This window comes from Pteropus medius, unplaced genomic scaffold, assembly GCF_902729225.1.
Source record: "Pteropus medius unplaced genomic scaffold, Ma_sr-lr_union100, whole genome shotgun sequence".
NCBI classification, from domain to species: Eukaryota; Metazoa; Chordata; class Mammalia; order Chiroptera; family Pteropodidae; genus Pteropus; species Pteropus medius.
The window spans coordinates 16,586,375-16,601,407 of record NW_024350319.1 but is presented as its reverse complement, the minus strand read 5'-3'; the positions used below and the strand labels follow the sequence as shown (position 1 = coordinate 16,601,407).

The 15,033-nt window shown below is 44.2% G+C and overlaps 2 protein-coding genes and 1 long non-coding RNA gene across 3 annotated transcripts in view; 2 read left to right on the top strand and 1 right to left on the bottom strand.

Moving 5' to 3' along the window:
- Positions 1-1,371: 1,371 nt before the first annotated feature.
- On the bottom strand, positions 1,372-4,268 carry CCN1 (cellular communication network factor 1). The gene is made up of 5 exons (XM_039838733.1): positions 3,993-4,268; positions 3,488-3,701; positions 2,782-3,138; positions 2,442-2,650; positions 1,372-2,323 (listed from the first exon to the last, which is right to left on the bottom strand). The coding sequence occupies exons 1-5, from the start codon at positions 4,053-4,055 to the stop codon at positions 2,021-2,023; spliced, it is 1,146 nt and encodes a 381-aa protein (XP_039694667.1). The 5' UTR covers positions 4,056-4,268; the 3' UTR covers positions 1,372-2,020.
- A 2,509-nt stretch (positions 4,269-6,777) lies between these two features.
- Positions 6,778-15,033, top strand: part of DDAH1 (dimethylarginine dimethylaminohydrolase 1) — a 207,043-nt gene continuing 198,787 nt past the window's right edge. Inside the window, exon 1 of the mRNA XM_039838728.1 lies at positions 6,778-7,038. Within this exon, the coding sequence (XP_039694662.1) occupies positions 7,021-7,038 (18 nt within the window). The 5' untranslated portion in view covers positions 6,778-7,020. The remainder of the gene's footprint in view (positions 7,039-15,033) is intronic.
- LOC120583293 (uncharacterized) overlaps positions 8,501-15,033 on the top strand; it is a 36,962-nt gene continuing 30,429 nt past the window's right edge. Inside the window, exon 1 of the long non-coding RNA XR_005647759.1 lies at positions 8,501-8,865. This is a non-coding gene — a long non-coding RNA (uncharacterized LOC120583293). The remainder of the gene's footprint in view (positions 8,866-15,033) is intronic.

The following is a 15,033-nucleotide window of genomic DNA, read 5'->3' as shown; positions in this document are numbered from 1 at the left end:
ACTGACTACTCAGTAGGCACAAGTTGTAATATTTCAGTTAAGACATTGTCAAAATCAAGAGGGAAGGCCTTTGCCCATAGATTTTACTATCATATTTAAGTTAACCTTTATGCATTTCAATAATGCTTTAAAACCAATGCTTCGGCAGTGCTTTTCTGTGGGTCTTCATTAAAGCATCAATATTAAACTATTTTGAAAAACCACCCTTACAGAACCCCAGGAGCTGTCCCCCTCCTCCCTTTTTAAAGCACTTTCTCTTATTGCCTAAAAATTCAAGTACTCTCTTAACCAAGTGCAGACTGAAATATTTCACTATGGATTTGAACAGGAGCCAAGAGGGTCGATGAAAGGAAAACTCTCTATAAAAGGTTTATTGTCAGCGCTTTCTAAAGATGTCGTTTATTCTAAAACGGGCTACCAACATTTTCACAAACATTGACGCAGGCTTCTCAGCTTCTCCTAGACCTGTGATTCAGGTCCTTTCCTTTTAGGAATGCTCTGCATCTAGCCTTTGACCTTCTGGATAGCCAACTCTAACTGTTCCCTCCTCCATCAATATAATGCATATTATAAAAAGGAAAGGGGGATGGGATAGCTTGGTCCTCACTCTATTGGAAAAGTACTTGAAATTCCTTGCATTCTTTTGCATTTAACAACATGTTTACCTAATCGCCGGCTTATTAGGATTAACACAAATCATTGCTTCAAGCTCATTCAATGAAAACAAATTGACTCCTCGAGACTCAAACATTTTCTTCTCTGATTCCAGCCTAGGGTAAATTTTTAAGTAGTCCTCCTAAGTTTTTGGAACAATATTGGGAAAACATGAAGTTATAAACAAGTGACCTTTTATAATAACACATTATCCAACCATAGTTAATGTTGCCGATGGACGTATATATGCACAGCCTGGGTTATGAACTGTTTTCATTGAAGTTTCTCTCCTCTACTGAACTGGCATGCATAATAACCTAGTAATTAAAATGATAAATGACTACTATACCCACCTTGCAGTGTTTGGGAGATGGAGACCCTTAGGCTTTGAATTCTTATAAAAATAAAGCATTTTATTTAAAAATCATAAACTTGGCTTCAGATTCTTTCTTGTGCTTCTCACAATTCCGGGTGTTCAATACATGGTTTTATACAGCTTACTTTAAATGCAAAGATTTTTCTCTACTAAAGATATAAAACAATCATTGTCTCATTTTTTGTAGGTTATCCCCCTGCTCTATCACAAGCACCTAGAATAGATCCTGGCACAAAGGAGGCACCCAATAAATCCTGTTTGAATGACTGAATGAATAAGCTGGATTATTCCCAATGACTTTGGACAGTCTCTAAAAATACTGAATGCCATACACTCAGATGTTAGGTAAATATTTCTTTATTAAATGATTAATTCCATAAATAAATTCTTTTCACTGAATATAAAATTAAAATCATTTACAAATTATTCCAGTATTACATTTCCCCACCCTCTCCGAAAGCTACATTTTGATAAATAAAAACATTCAGTCTTAAAAACACCTGATTTCTGTTTGCAGTTTAGAGTGCAGATAGCTGCCTCTCACAGACACTCACGGAGTGTCACCTTCAGGAAGGGATGGAATCCCCTCCCATTTACTTCTGTCAAAGGATGAAGGCTTTACCTGTCCAACTAATCTAATTATCTTTTACAATTGCAGAACCGAAAGGAAAAAAGTCTAGAGAAAAATACGCTTACCAAATAATTTACAAACAGAAAACAGAACGTCCTCAACACCACAAGCTCCAAAATGAAGCAGTAACATGTGCTCCAATATTATGAAGCAAAGTATTCTCCAGTCGCGGCTGCATTAGTGTCCATCTGCACTAGCACACCAGGCAGTTTCGAAATACCTTAATATTACTCAAGAATGAGCAATACATCCCTTCTACAATGGGTCCCTTCACCCCCACCGCCCCCACCCATGTCTCCGTGATTCTGGCACTCTTCTCCCCAATTTGTCCACCCTTGTGCTGGAAACCCAGGTAGCACTTAGTCCCTAAATTTGTGAATGTCATTGAACAGCCTGTAGAAGGGAAACGCGGCCTCGTTGGCATGTGGGCAGTTGTAGTTGCATTTGCAGGACTGGATCATCATGACGTTCTTGGAAAACATCTCCCCATCTTCACAGCGGAACCGCATCTTCACGGTCCTGGTCTGCTGGGGCGTACAGCATCGGCCATCCACACACGAACCACAGTACTTGGGCCGGTATTTCTTCACAGTTGAACATCCAGCGTAAGTAAACGTGACGGGTTCGGGGGATTTCTTGGTCTTGCTGCATTTCTTGCCCTTCTGTAAGGAAGAGGAGAGAAAGAAAGGTAGGGGTAATGTTTCTCTTTCTTAGAAGAGAGCTTCGCATCTCACCCAAGTGTCCAGCAACAACAGTCTACCGGCCACCACAGGAACTTACTTTCAGGCTGCTGTACATCGTCTGTCCACAAGGCCGCACTTCACAAATCCGTGTTTCTTTCACCAGGCGGCATTCAGGATTGTCATTGGTAACGCGTGTGGAGATACCAGTGCCACAGGTCTTTGAGCACTGGGACCATGAAGTAGTTTGAACGATACATTTCTGGCCATGTAAAGGATTGTATAGGATGCGAGGTTCCATTCCAAAAACTAGAGAGACAAACAAGAGGGAAGATTTCTCAGAGGCATACTGACACAAACAGATTCAAGTACTCATTTCTTTATAGCTTCGAACTAGGAATGTATTTCAGTACTATGTCTTGGAGGCTGTCTTAACTTACCTGGGAGTCGCTTAAGGGAGCCACCTCTTCCAAATGCAATTAATTCATTGTTTCTCGTTAATTCCACTTCTGAGGCATCGAATGTGGGCCCCTTGCCCAGGAGGTCGTCCCTGTCCTCCAGGGGGTCCTTGGCACCATCTTCATCACAGACCCACTCCTCACAGCACTGCCCGTTAACTTTCACCAGCCGGGGGTTGGGACAGCCCAGGTTGGGGAGAGAAAGTTCTTGGGGACACAGAGGAATGCAGCCCACAGCACCGTCAATACATGTGCACTGATGTTTACAGTTGGGCTGGAAACTTTCCCCGTTCTGGTAGATTCTGGAGTTATATTCACAGGGTCTGCCCTCTGACTGAGCTGCAAAGAGCACCAAAAGAGAAAAGGAAGAGAAAATAAAGTTAAGATTCCAAACCACAGCCTGAAACGCATACATATTTTCTGCTGTTAAATTCAATTTATGGTAAAGTTCTCTACAATTCCCCGGAGACTCCAGACCAGAACAATAAGTTAGTCAGGAATCACTTTTCCGTATGCGCTTTTCGTTAGGTCCAGACACACTGAATTGCATTCCAGACTGCTGAAATCATGTGCCTTTCTGCCAAGCTACCAACAACAAAGCATCACCATACATGGTCTCAAAATTACTAAACTTCTGGACTACGGGGACTATTATTTTTTTAAAGGGGCCAAACCACAAGCATCTTACCTCTGCAGATCCCCTTCAGAGCGGTGGAGCTGGCGCCGAAATTGCATTCCAGCCCCTTGGTGTGGTCGCAGGGCTGCGTTTTGCTGCAGTCCTCGTTGAGCTGCTTGGCGCAGACCTTACAACAGCCGCAGCCGTCCCGGACCAGCCCGACTCCCGGGGCGCACTTGGGCGCCTCCAAGGGGCAGTGGCAGGCGGCGGTGCAGGTGGAGAGAGCCTAGAGGGGAGAGAAGACTCACGTGAGACTCGGCGCGGGGCGCCCAGGGAAGGGACAGGGGTCTATGACGCTGTCGGCAGGGAGGTCTCTGATCCCGTCCGGCCGGCTCACCTCGGACAGGGCTGCGTCCGCCAGGAGGCCACAGACACATCTTTAAGGAGGGCTTAAAGAAAGAGCTACCCCCAAACGCTCCCCAAACTTTTCAGCTTAGTTTTTTTCTGCCGTGGGCAATCTGGGGAAAGGAGAAGGGACTGGGAGAGCGGACGCGGAAGCGGTGGCAAAAGAACTCACCAGCCTGGCCAAGTGGAGGAGGGTGACGGCGACGGCGAGCGCCCTGGCGGTGCGGGAGCTCATTGTGGCGCGCAGGAGAAGCCCAGGCGAGCGCGGAAGCAAAGACGCCAACACACCGGTGTGCGTCGAGGCAGCGGGTGCGGTGCGGTGCGGTGGGCCGAGTGGCAAGGAGGCGAGGGGTCGGGGCGGCGAGCGGGCTGCGGGCGTCCTTCTGCCGAGGTCTTTTCGGAAGAGGCGCGGAGGGCACGGGTGTTGCTCGGGGGCGCTCTCGCTCGCGGTCTGCCCAAGCGCTCAGAGCCCGCCTTTTATACCGGCCGGCTGGGCGCCGCGTGTTGCAGTGACGTAGGCTCTGTCTGCGCGTTCCAGAATTCTCAAACATCTCAGGAATGCTGGTTGGCGCGGGCTACTGCCAAGCGCCTCCCCTGGCTCCGTTGTACTTTTTTTTCTTTTTCTTTTTCTTTTTTTTTTTTAGATCCTGGACCCTACAAAAACAATCTTTTTCTTTAAACAACTTTTACAGCACTTGCTTTTGTGCAATCTCTTTGGAGTGATGGTGTTGGTGGGAAGGAGGGGGGGGGGGGACTGCTGGGGGGAGAGGAAGTTCAGAACTTTGCCTGGATTGGGAGGGTGGGAGGACCTGAGAGGGAGGAACAAAAGTCGTTTTGTTTGGTGATGCGGAGTTGACCGGACAGCTTTGGAAGCCCTCACCCTCGGAAAGGCAGCGAACTGTTTGCTTGTTTACAACCAAGGTGAGAGTCAAGTTATCTATTGAGAGAGGCGAATGGGGAAGGGGAAGTGGAAGTGTGTCTCTGAGCCAGGAATCTACTTGTGGACTTACATAGAGGTATGCTCGGATCAAGTCCCAAAGCTTTGGCATGGTGTTTATTAGCCAAGTTAAGTGCAAATTAATACCTGCAGTGACATTTATGAATGAGAAGGTGGAAAATTAGCTCCCTTCATATCTGGCAGATTTCCAGGCGTAGGTCTTCCCCCTTCCATTCCCCGCCCCTACCTTTTTTTTTTTTTTGGTATGTCGCACTTGTTTGTTTTTGGAGGTTCCCACTTTAGTTCCAGCCCACTGCCTGTGTTGGAAGTCCGAAAGGAAACGGACAGAGGGAGTTCTCCGGGAGGCTGACTTACACTTCCTCACGGATCTGGGAGACGGGGTAAGAGCTTCCAGCCTCCCTCCACGGGCAGGAGACGATGCACAGTAAGCAGCCAGCCAGAAGCAGAAGGGACCACCGTAGAGTGATTTGTACTGAGATCATCACCTGTATACATATACTGCAAGGACAAACTAGATTCCAGCACCATTGTGTTCAATGGATCTCTGGAAAAAGTAGACTTCTTAAAGCTGAAAGTGTTGCGGATTCTAGACTCCTTTCCTTGAGATTCCTTAGAAACATGTCATTTCAAGTGAATTGCAATGCTTTTCTCTCCAAGTACATAGAACTAAGAGACTTAAGATGTAGTGTTTGGTCAAAAAGTTAGCGGGTTTTAAGATCCTATTCTACCTGCAACACACTTAGTAGAAGACCACCCCCCCGAAGCAATTTACTTTAACAGCATCAATATTGTTAGTGTGATTGATAAACTTTCCCACAAAGTTTCTAAAATATCGTCTTGTGTTAATAAGAACATACACAAGTAATTATGCTAGTCTCCCTTTTATATGTGCTTTAGGAGAACTGCATGGCTCTTTTGCTATGTTGTCCTTTTTCATGTTTAGGGCTGTTCAGTCTTCATAAGTTAGCAGTCTTGCTTAAGAAGGCCTTCTTCAGTGCAGACTTTTCTGTGAATGACTGATAAGCACAATGAGAAGGTATTACAGTGAAAACATTCTCCAATGAAGAGAACTGACAGGAAAGAGTTAAGTTTCATTAATTCATTCCAAAATCCCCTTTCATAAGTCTAAGAGGCTTTTTTGCTAGAGGGAGTGGGATCTCAAAGGCTTTTGTTGGAGGGTGTTGGGATGGGGGACATACTTTTCAAGACAACAGACTGTCAGGTGTTATGCAAATAAAGTGTGGAAGGTCTGGACCCTACATTGTACCCAGGCCAATTCATCAATTATTGTTTAGAAAAATGGTTTTTCCTGTATTAGAGTTTCATTATTGTTTCCTTCTTCACGAAGTGACTGGGGACTGTCGGGGTGAGTAGGGGCAGTACAGGGTGGAGGAGGTGGTAGAGAGAGAATGGATGGAGAGGAACGTTCCTGGCTTCTGTTGTGATGTCTTTTCTATTTGACTTCATGGTTGTAAGTATTTCCAGATGGTGAATCAGACACCAGACGTAACAATATTTCCATATTTGGGTATAGCAGTAGCCTGCGTTTTTAACATTTTTCTGCCTGTTATCCAACCACAAAGCATTCTTGACAACTTCAAATGTTGTTAAATATAGACTTAACTTCTGTTCCCAGAGCAGGAAATTCTTTTGAATTCCTTGTTTTTCACGCAATCTGTCTATCATGATTTAAAATAAAATTACAGTGAATGACCCAACTGGCCTGTGTATATACCATGTTCCTTTATTGAAGTGTGTGTGTGGGGAAGAGAGGGGGTCAGGCAAACAGATTCAGTTCATTGAATAGCATTCGCGCACACGCCATTCCAGAGATTCCTTTAAAAATTAAAGTTTTCTAATAAGGGTGTGTGGGTTTGTTTCTGAACTTTAACTAGGGAATCTTGGAGGATGAGTTTGCACCAGAGGAGAAACTTGGAGAACCTTACCATCAACTGCCTATTTAAGCAGGGGGTGTGTTGTGGGAGGGGGTTTGGGAAGCTGGAGCAAACTGGGCCAGGAAGTGGGGGAGTGGGAGAGACTGGAGTAACCTATGTGCACAGCCTTTCCATATACTATGTCCTGGTGCGCCTGCTAGTAAACCACAACATCAGGCGAGAGGAACAAACAGCAGTTCCTCATGTCCTGTTCAAGGACCGTCCAGAAACCCCAGACATCCCGTCGCCTTCTCACCTCCTCTGTTGAGAGCTGCAGATCAGTTCACTGTTGACAGATTGGAGGGGAAATGTGCAAATGTTTATGGGTAAGTGTTGTTTTGAGTGCTAATTCTGCATGGCTCTTTTGCTCTATTTCCTCCTTTTTTTTCCCCCATACTGGTGCCCCAAGAGGGAATAACGGGCCGACTTGTTTCCTCGGACTGCAGAGCGGGAGAAGGGGCTGCTTGTCTTCTGCAGCTCCTGGCTTTGGGCTGAGCAATGGGGACGTCTCTCACCCGCTGCTGCCAGGGAATTTTAGGTCACCAAAAGAAGGGTTCACTGTCTAGCGGCAACTGAGAATAATAATCGCCTTAAATCTGGTGACTCCGGTATCCTAGCCCTGGACTACTGGTTTTCAAACTTAAGCGTTATCTCAGAATTACCTGGAGGACTGGTTAAAAGACCGACTTCTGGGCCCCATCCCAGAATTTATTAGTTACCTTTCTAACAAGTCCCTAGGTGATGATGGTGCTGCTGCTAGTGAGGGGAATCACACCCTGTGAACCACTGATTTGGACGACAGGACAGGAGTGCCTGTGATAGTTGTGTATGCGCGCGCACACGTGTCCTCATAGGTACTCGCCTGCACACCTCTTCTCACAATGCCACTTTTTATACCATCTTACTGAACAGAACAATTTATGGTGACAGCGAAAGGCTACTTTTAAAGTGGCGCCCAGCGCCATCCGTTTGCTCTCCACACCCTTTCATCTCCTCACTCAGACCGGGTGGAGTGAGTGCAGGGAGAGCTAGAGGAAGCCGGGAAGGCGGCGGGAACTGGGTGCCAGACGCGCGGAGAGGGGGCATGGGCCGGAGCATCGGGATGCTCCGGGCCGCCTGCTGCTCGCCGCCCCCTGCCGGCTGCGGGGCTTGAGCGTCCCCAGTCGCCGCGGTTGCCAGGATTCGAGGTTTCCGGCGGCGCGCAGCGCAAGACGTTTCCAGCCCCAGTCCATATTTGGTGAAAGTCTTTCAAGGCTCCGTCATCGAGCTCCGGGGGGCGGCGGGGGAGGCCCTAGGAGCGGGCCCAGCCAACGCAGGGCCGCCACACTGCTAAAGGTACCGGCGCCCAGGCTTCCCGCCGCCGTGCCCCAGGCAGTGTGGTGAGCGCGCACGCCGGCCCTGGGAGACCGCCACCGCCAAATCCCCTCTCGCACCTCTCGGATGGCCGCCCCGCGCTGCGTGGGAGGCTGGCGCGGAGCGTGCCGCGGCCCGATTGTGTCACTTTTCCTGTCCACTCCTCTGTTGACTCGTCCTCCCAGCGAGGCAGCGATTGCTGCGCTGTACTAGATTTAGAGAGTACACCCAGGCACGGGAGTGTGGGTGCGTATGTCGAAGGGCAGCGTTTGCTGAGACATCGAGCCCACCCGGAGAAAAGGGATGTGGAATTGATTCTGGGGAGAAGTCCCAAAGGACCTGGTCCCATTATTCATAGAAGGGAGACATGCTAGAGGTCACTCTTGGTTTCTCTTGGTCTCCCACAACTTCTTCCTCTCTTCCTCATAAGTAAGTTCCATTGGGGGAGGGGGGAGCGGTGGAGAGGGAAGGAACCCCTGGATGGGAAGCCCTAGCTCTGTCATCTACTAGCCTGTAGCTTTTCTTAAGCTGCTCATCCTCTCCAGACCTTGTATCCTTTATCAGTAAATTAGGAAAGGAGACAGCAGGTAGTAAACATAGAGCAGTCTTTTTCAGCGTTAAATCTCATGCCATCCTCTAATAACGACAGAGGCAAACACTTATATAAGACTCACTCTATGTCAGGCACTGTTTCGAGTGCCTACTATATACTGATTCATTTAATTCTCCAGTGCCCCATTAAGGAAGATCCTCCTGTCAACACCATTTTCTATCTAAATGAAGAAATGGAGATACAGCAGGTAAGTGACTAGCCAAAGTGACTAGCACTCAGCTAGCAGATAGCAGAACTGGACCCAGGCTCCTTGGTTTCAGCAGGCATTGCATGCTCTGCATGTCTTACTTCAGAGTTCAGGCCTGTCCCCTCTGCTCGAACTTTACTTTCATTTAACTCTATCACAACTTACTCAGATATTCCAGGATAAATGCATCAGATAGAAAAATAGTTGAGTTAACTTAAGCTGTGCTAACCTTTTGAGAATTGCCTACTATACTGGCTTTCAGAGAAGAGGACAAGAGGTGTTGCGTTTTAACGGGAAAAAAAACCTTAAAGGAAATAAATTTACATAGTGGATTTTTTGGTACCTTGGCAGGCTGTTGGGGCAGATATCTGGGACCTTCGAGGTCCTTCTGACACTTCACAAGCCACATTGATCAGGCAGTCCCTACTTCTGGAGTAAGGCTTGGCCTGATGGGAACTGCATTTGTCACTGAAATAAGGTTTTCGATGTCATTTACATGGTGGTTCATCAGTCTGCATGTTCTTCTTGGGCTGGATATGCTTTTAACCTATTTTTTTCAACAATATGTTATGAGTACAATTACTTATGTATCTGAGGACAGATAGTTTTCCCACTCTGAACCTCAGATTTATTCATAGTTCACTATTGTCATTGCACTGTGGTAGGCACTGGTGACATAAAAAGGGAGTTTAACATTGACTTCTTTCCCTTTGAGGACTATATGGTCTGTTGCTAAAGTGGGTGCAACATGCTATATGGACAGCTCTGCCTGGGGAGTGAGGACGGAACTAATCTAAGTATGAAAGCATGGGCAAGAATCTGACAGGTGAAGGGCATTTGAGACAGAGGGAACGGAACCTCGACCATGCATAATGAGAGTCTACCTAGTGTGGCTGGACCATAGGATTCATTTGAGGAACTGGCAAGAGACATCAGCTGAGACCTTCTTCAAATGGCCTTGATTATTATGGCATTGAGCCTCTGCCTACAGTCAGTGCCATATGAGGTTTTGCCTTGATTTCCTCATCTATAAGATAATGGGTTTGCCCCAGCTCATGGGACATGCACTGAAAGGCTCACGGGGATCAGCCAGGTAACAAAATGCCATTTCAAGGACTCATACTGGCTGACACCTGGACTTAGGATAATAGGAACAAACTATGTGGGTGATGAGTGGTTGGTAGGTGAAAATATGAGTCTAGTGATTGCCCATGGGCTCATTTTTTAAAAGAGATACCAGAAATATAGGGTTTTATGTGAGGTCTTTTAATTTTTAAATGGTCGGCAATTAATTAAAATGATAGTAAAATGCCATTTAGTTTAACTGTAGGAAAACCAAAGAAGACAATGTCTGGGGACTGCCAGTTGTGATCTCTGCACTAAATGTGTCTAAGAACCTGTCTTGCTCCGCACTGTCATTCCCAGCCACTCCTTAAATATCAAGGAATAGCACCTGGGCTCCATTTGTCAGATTTAATTTAATTGGCTATACTTTCATTTGTTTTAGAACTTAACTCAGTTGCCACTTGACTCAGTTGTAGGAGTTTATACTTTATCAACAAAATTGGAATCAGTGTCTTTTCTCATTTTCTACTTTACTCACTCCCCAAACACTATTCAGTCTCCCTTTTTCTTTTCCTCCTGAATTTATGTTGTAAACAGCTGGCATTGCCTTGGCAGCATGATAGGAAACACTTTTTTTTAGGGCATTCATATTCAGTGGGAACTATATCTGTTTATTTCTTCCGCCTGGCATTTGTCCACAGGAAGCCAGGCACTTCTAACCCCCTTACCTTACAGAACTTCTTGTTTTGTGATAACACAGGAACATTTCATTGGAATGGACCGGAAGGCACCTCTCCCACTCCACCCTGCAATCCATCTTCTAGACATGGTTGAGCAATATGAAATATATTAATTATAAGTCAGTATCAAATAGATTGGCACAAGACTCAAGGGATTAAGAATTCACATCCACCTTTTGTGTTTTATTTCCAAATATATCTGTCTCTTCATTGCCCACTTAAAACTCCACATACGACATTCAGAATTTAGAAAAGATTTGATTGGGGTGTAGTACATACACACTCAAGTAGATCATACAGAGAGATTAAAGTTATTTATTTGTGCCAGCTTTTTGCAGGTCCAAGGATTAAGTATAAAGGAAGATTCTATCAGTTGAGTCGATTACATGAAATAAGACATAAAACATTTTTGATGTTTAGCAGAATGCTTGGCACATGATAAGTGCTTAATAAATTACTATTATCTACTGCTAAGAACCACCATTACCTTTAGTTTTCTATGATTAGCATAGAATGAGCTAGCCTTATTCTCTAGAAAATATTCGGGATGCTGTAGACTAAATGAACTCTAGTTAAAAATCACTTGATAAATGGCATATAGGTGATGTGATTTAAAAGATCCATCCAGACCAGCATTCTGGCTTACACGGGGTCCCTAGTGACCCTCTAAGAAAGAAAGCACTCAAATGACTTTGCTTGTCAAAGAATCGCAACTTTGCCTACAGGCAGTGGTAAGCCATGAGAGGATTTGTCTTGGTTTCCACATCTATAAGATAGTGGGGTTGCCCCAGTTCATGGGACATGTACTCAGCCAGGTGATTAGCCGGGTACAAAATGCTGTGCCTGAAGATTAATACTGCTGGTACTTGGCCTCAGTACTGCGGAGCCATAGGGATGGTTATATCTATGAGGCCTGGGTTTTGCCTACCAAAGACTAGGCAATTAGTATATATAGATGAGTTAGTGATCTCATCTAATGTTTATAAACAGTTTTGTAGGGTATTTTATTTGTATTTAAATAGTGAGAAAACTGAGGCTTAGCTCAAGTAACAGGTGCAAAGACAGAGCTATTAAGGTAGAGCCGAATGTCTGTCTCCAAAGACCATTCTTTTGAAGGAGAATATGGTATTCACCCTCCATGAAATCTGCCTTAAAACTTTAGGAACTTTCCCTCAAATTCTTGATTTCCTTTTAACAACTGACTGTGGATGTCACTTAAATATATTTCTTAATGTTTCTTGAGCTTATCAGTAATTGTGGACCGCAGTTTCTTTATGAGAGTCTGGTAATGAATGAGTTAAACGATAAAAGAGGGTTCCTTCCTCAGGGACCCTTGCCTGAGCTTGTTCCTATTTCCTCTGAAGAAAAAAGAGATGTGTCAGAACAGAGAAGGAACTCAGAGATTGAGAGATACTTCTACTCTAACTTAGTCACTGCCATTGATTTTATTACTTGAGGTGGATGGAGCTGTCACCTCCCATGACCTGTGGTCACTTTCACAACAGAGTTACTAAGCATAGAACCCTGCAAGCATTCACCAAGAGCACTCTGCATGTGCCTTACGAAAGGTGTCCCCAGCCTTGGATGTGGGGTGTGGAGCGGGATGCCCAAAGTTATGGTGATAAAAAGCATAGAGCAATTTGAGATTAGTCTCAGGCACTTCTTTGAAATCTTTTACCCCTCTCCTTTGATTAGGTTTTAACTTTCAAGAGAAAACAAACAAACAAAAACCAGCTGTTTTTAAAGTCAATTCTGTTTTTTATAGTTGTTTTTAACTTTTTAAAAATTGAGATATAATTGACATATAACATAATGTTAATTTCAGTTGTACAACATAATGATTCAATATATGTATATATTGTGAAGTGATCACCGAATCTAGTAAACATCGATCATCACAGATAGTTACAATTTTTTTTCTTGCGATGAGAACTTTGAAGATCTACTCTCTTAGCAACTTTCAAAGATTCAATACAGTATTATTAACTATAATCACATGCTGTGCAATACATCCCCAGGACTTATTTATTTTATAACTGGAAGTTTGTACTGTTTAGTCATCTAAACAGTCAATCTTAAAGGACAAAGACAATATGTGGTTAGTGCTTGAAATTTTGGAGGCTCTCAGAAATGCTGCTAGGGGAATTTTAAAGTGTAGAACACATAGTAAAGCATTGTGGATACAGAAGATAGATGGTTCAGTTTAATTCTATAAATGTGACACATGACAGACTACATACTAGGTGGTGATGCAAAGGGAAATAATATCTAGATTTTTGTCATCATGGCTCTCACAGCCTAGACAAGATACAGTTGCTTAAACAGATAGCACAATACAGTGATTGATGCTCTAGGTACAGTGCAGTTAAATTGCTTTGGGAATATGGACAAGGGACATCTAACTTTGAGCCCCCACCCTTTAAAGATGTGTGGTCTTGTTTGATTTGTATGTCTTGATGAATGGGAAGGGTCAGGCACATGTTCTAACGTACATGTCCCTTAAAAGCTGGAAGTTGCAGAGAACATGTGCATCTTCAAGAGACATGAGAAAACAGCTAAAAGTGAGAACCTTAGGACGAACCTTTTAAAATGCGTTGATTACAGACAGGACCAACCCTTTGGGTGCAGTTGAAGATTTTTATCACTATAGCTCTTTCTTTCTGAGGGGGGAGGGAAGGAAACTAATATTTACAGGGCACCAGCCACAAGCCAAATGCTTTAAAGGTTACCTCGTTTAATGTTCAAGAGAATCCTCTAAAATGAACATTTTAACATCTTTCTAAGCTTAGGAAATAGGGGTTCAGAAAGTTAAGTAACGTCACTGATATCAAACAGAATGTGACCAGATAAGGATTCTAACCCAGGACTGAATCCAAAGCTGGTGCCCTTTCTACATTTCTGCTATAGCATCCTGACTCCCTGAGTTTCCACTCCCTTTATGAGTGTTTATTTATTTTTTTTTCTATTTTCTTTCATTGTTAATACCTTGCCTTTATAGAGCCAGCCTTTTAACCTTTTCTTAACACTTTCAGATCCATTGACGTTGAAGTCTTTGAGCTACCGGTGAGTCTAGCTTCTAAAAGGAGGTACAAATTAAAGTGAGTAAGATCATTACCATCATGTCATCATCATCCTCATCATCATTATAATCAGAACAGGCATGGTGATATTAAGCCTGCACTTACATTTGCTTTCTTGTAGGCACTATGTAGAATGATTTAGATATATATGATTTCTGTATTCTAGGGACAGATGACAGTTTCCAGAGGATGTGGAGTTTAATTAGAAGTAATGAAGGAAGTATGATTTTGGGATTTTGTGTTTGAAAGGCAGATGGGAAGTGTCATGACTGCCTAAGGCTATCCTAGAGTACTACGGTGTCATTTGGAAGACTGTTGAGGGAGAAAAGATAGATGACTATAGAAAGGGGGTTTTGGACAAGTACACTGAGGTTGTGTGTGTGTATGTGTGTGTGTGTGTGTGTGTGTGTGTGTGGGCGCGCGCGCGCACTTGCATGCTCATATGTTGGAGAAAGGAAGGAGGAGTGGAATGAGAAGAACATAGTGAATTATGACATTCCCAGGGATTCGTTATCTTTTCCCGTAAGACTAATCTGGACTCCATTCACCTTCCTTTGCTTTGGGCTTTCTGCACTTTCAAGGTCATTGCTCTTCTATTTTGAATAGAGAAGTCCTTGAGTCTCAGTCAGAAAAGTAATCAGAAAGGACCTACTTTCATAGCTGGGGACATCCTGCAAACACTATTTTCAAGGGCTTGCTACCCTGAAAGCTGGGGCCAGGGAAGGAGGGAGGAGATGAGGGTTGTGGTGGGAGCAAAATCAGGGAAGACTTCTGAAGTGACATAAAGTAAAACTTGAGACAATTTCCACTTGAAGTCACCTCTCCATTCAATAGCCATTAACCATCTGGAACCAGACGCAATTAATTAAGCACCATGTTGGAGAGCATATAATGGGAACCACATCCAGGGCCAGAACATTTGAGTTTTGATCCTTTGTAAAAGTCTCTCTTTTGGAGTATAATTTGGTGTCAGTGCATAGGAACTAAGAAGTGTGCCAAGTTGTGAGTCATCGCTTTCTGCTTTCTTCCAGAACACCGTGGGAAAAGGATGGGCAGACTGGTTTAGATAAATCTCAGTCCCACCCAAACTCTCTTTGAAGGCTAGAAAAAAATCCATCTTTAAAATGTTTTAAAAGTCTAGTTGAACTCAGAAAAAAGAGTTCAATTAGAACCCAACAACTTTTGTTTTTTGGTTTCAACTTGGATCTGAAACCGTGTTTTGTTTTCTGTTAAGTCTCTAGGCTATCACATTGGGTGTTGTCTATAACCCTTTAAATATCTAG

Coding starts and splice junctions, on each gene's coding strand:
- CCN1 (XM_039838733.1), bottom strand. CDS start 4,055: ATGAGCTCCCGCACCGCCAGGGCGCTCGCCGTCGCCGTCACCCTCCTC. Junction 3,702..3,992: donor TCCTCCACTTGGCCAGGCTG/GTGAGTTCTTTT, acceptor TCTCCCCTCTAG/GCTCTCTCCACCTGCACCGC. Junction 2,651..2,781: donor CTCCCTTAAGCGACTCCCAG/GTAAGTTAAGAC, acceptor TTGTCTCTCTAG/TTTTTGGAATGGAACCTCGC.